This window comes from Melanaphis sacchari, unplaced genomic scaffold, assembly GCF_002803265.2.
Source record: "Melanaphis sacchari strain LSU unplaced genomic scaffold, SCAv2.0 Contig12_pilon_pilon, whole genome shotgun sequence".
NCBI classification, from domain to species: domain Eukaryota; kingdom Metazoa; phylum Arthropoda; class Insecta; order Hemiptera; family Aphididae; genus Melanaphis; species Melanaphis sacchari.
In genome coordinates, this window is record NW_020270527.1 from 3,259,861 (window position 1) to 3,261,764 (window position 1,904).

The window sequence follows — 1,904 nt, forward strand, 5'->3', positions numbered from 1 at the left end:
GATATTCAACAGATTCGACAAATGGATCACCTTCTTACCCTTATATTCCTATGAATTATCCTACAGGAGCACCTGGGTATAAGGAAAATGGTCCTTCAAATTATCCTCCAATGACGAGTTCCAAAACTGGTAGCGGAGCTCCAAGTAGTAGACTAAATGGAGAAATTCCAGATTCATCACCAACGACTCCTTATTATAATGGTTCTCCGACTTCTTCAGCCACTTCAAATACTGATTCAAATTCTATGCCTTATCGAGGTGAACTTGCTTTTAAGAGCACTGAAGATTTTTATGATTTACCACAGTCTGGATATAAAATTCCTACAGGTCAAATTCCAGATAGTTATGATTCATCAAAGTATGATATTGGTTATGAAATGCAGAGTATGTATGAAGTTAATATTTTGAATGATGGTAATACAAATATGGGTGATAGATATAATTCTGATAATAATATTCCTGCTTCAAATAAAGATGATGAATTTTTTAATCAATATTTTTATGGAGAGAGTTCTATTAATGTTAATAATTTACAGCGTTCAAATAATGATTACAACCCCCTAAAATATGGTGGTAATTCTGAGTATTATAATGAAGATATTAAATATAGTGATGGAAATCTACCAGAACCTCTGTATGATACATATGCTTCTAGTTTAAGTGCTAGGTATGAAAATAATCAAATGCAGTATGGAGTAAATCAGAACTCTCCGCCTTCCAGAGGATATTCAGCGTATGATATTGATAGTTATCCTTATAATGGTCTTCCATTATCTGATATGAATGCCGATATGTATAAATATGATAATAGAATTAACATGTACTATGGTTACGATCAAAATGGAATTGAAATAGATAATACAAAACCTGATAACAATCAATTAAGTGCGAGTAATTTCGATAAATTTTTAAATACTCAAAATTCAAAAACAACTGACAGTTATCCCGGTATGGATATGTCATCTGGTACGTATGACTTATTTGATGGTAACAATAGAGATAGAGGAATTATTGATTCAAATCACATAGGTCAAGTAAATGAAAACACTGCGTATAATGGTCAAGATTTTAATGACTATATACAATATGCTAATACACCAGAATATAACCAGTTAAATGCAGAATATACTGAAACTTACTTGAGAAATTTACAAAAATTTGAAACCAGTAGATCTTCAAATACAGGAACTAATGTTGATATTGATATTCCTAATAGTCCTTACTTATCACCACAACTAATAAACTCTAATTTAAATAATTTGCTAATTGATGGTGATCAATCAAATCAGTACTTCTATGGTAAAATTGATACATCAAATGTTAATATTCAAACCGGAGATCTAACCCAAGATGGTTCTAATGGTTTTCCTATTAAAACTGCGGATGACCGTTTTAATGCTATACAAAATACAGTTTTAAGTAATAATAATGCTTTAGATGATAGTCAAAATATTTATGGTGCTAATGGACAAGTTATTGGAAAAATCTCTAAGCTTTCTAATGGCAATAGCAAAAATAATGATAATAACCCAATTAATGACGATAATAGTTATAACAGTCGTGGTGATGGTGATTTTTCTAATGATATACATGAAATCGGACATGCTATTAAACAAGATGCTCGTGATTCAGTTGGTAATGTACACAATAAAACAACGGATGCTTACGGAACTACGAAAGCTGTTGGAAAAGCCATTGGAACTACTGTAAAAAACGCTACTAGTAGCGCTGCGGAGGGTATTAAAAACGCGGGTGACGATGTTTATCAAGGTGCAAAGAATGTTGTAAATGACGCAGGAAATGTTGCTAGTGAAGCTGCAGGTGGTGTTAAAAACGCAACCGGCAAAGTTTATCAAGGTGCAAAATATGTTGCGAATGGCGCAGGAAACGTTGCTAGTAACGCT

The 1,904-nt window shown here is 32.6% G+C and overlaps 1 protein-coding gene across 1 annotated transcript in view; it reads left to right on the forward strand.

Annotated features, from left to right (window-relative positions):
- LOC112591248 (asparagine-rich protein) overlaps positions 1–1,904 on the forward strand; it is a 4,026-nt gene that overhangs the window by 1,392 nt on the left and 730 nt on the right. Inside the window, 1 exon segment of the mRNA XM_025335005.1 lies at positions 1–1,901. This exon segment is cut by the window's left edge and continues 4 nt beyond it. Within this exon segment, the coding sequence (XP_025190790.1) occupies positions 1–1,901 (1,901 nt within the window).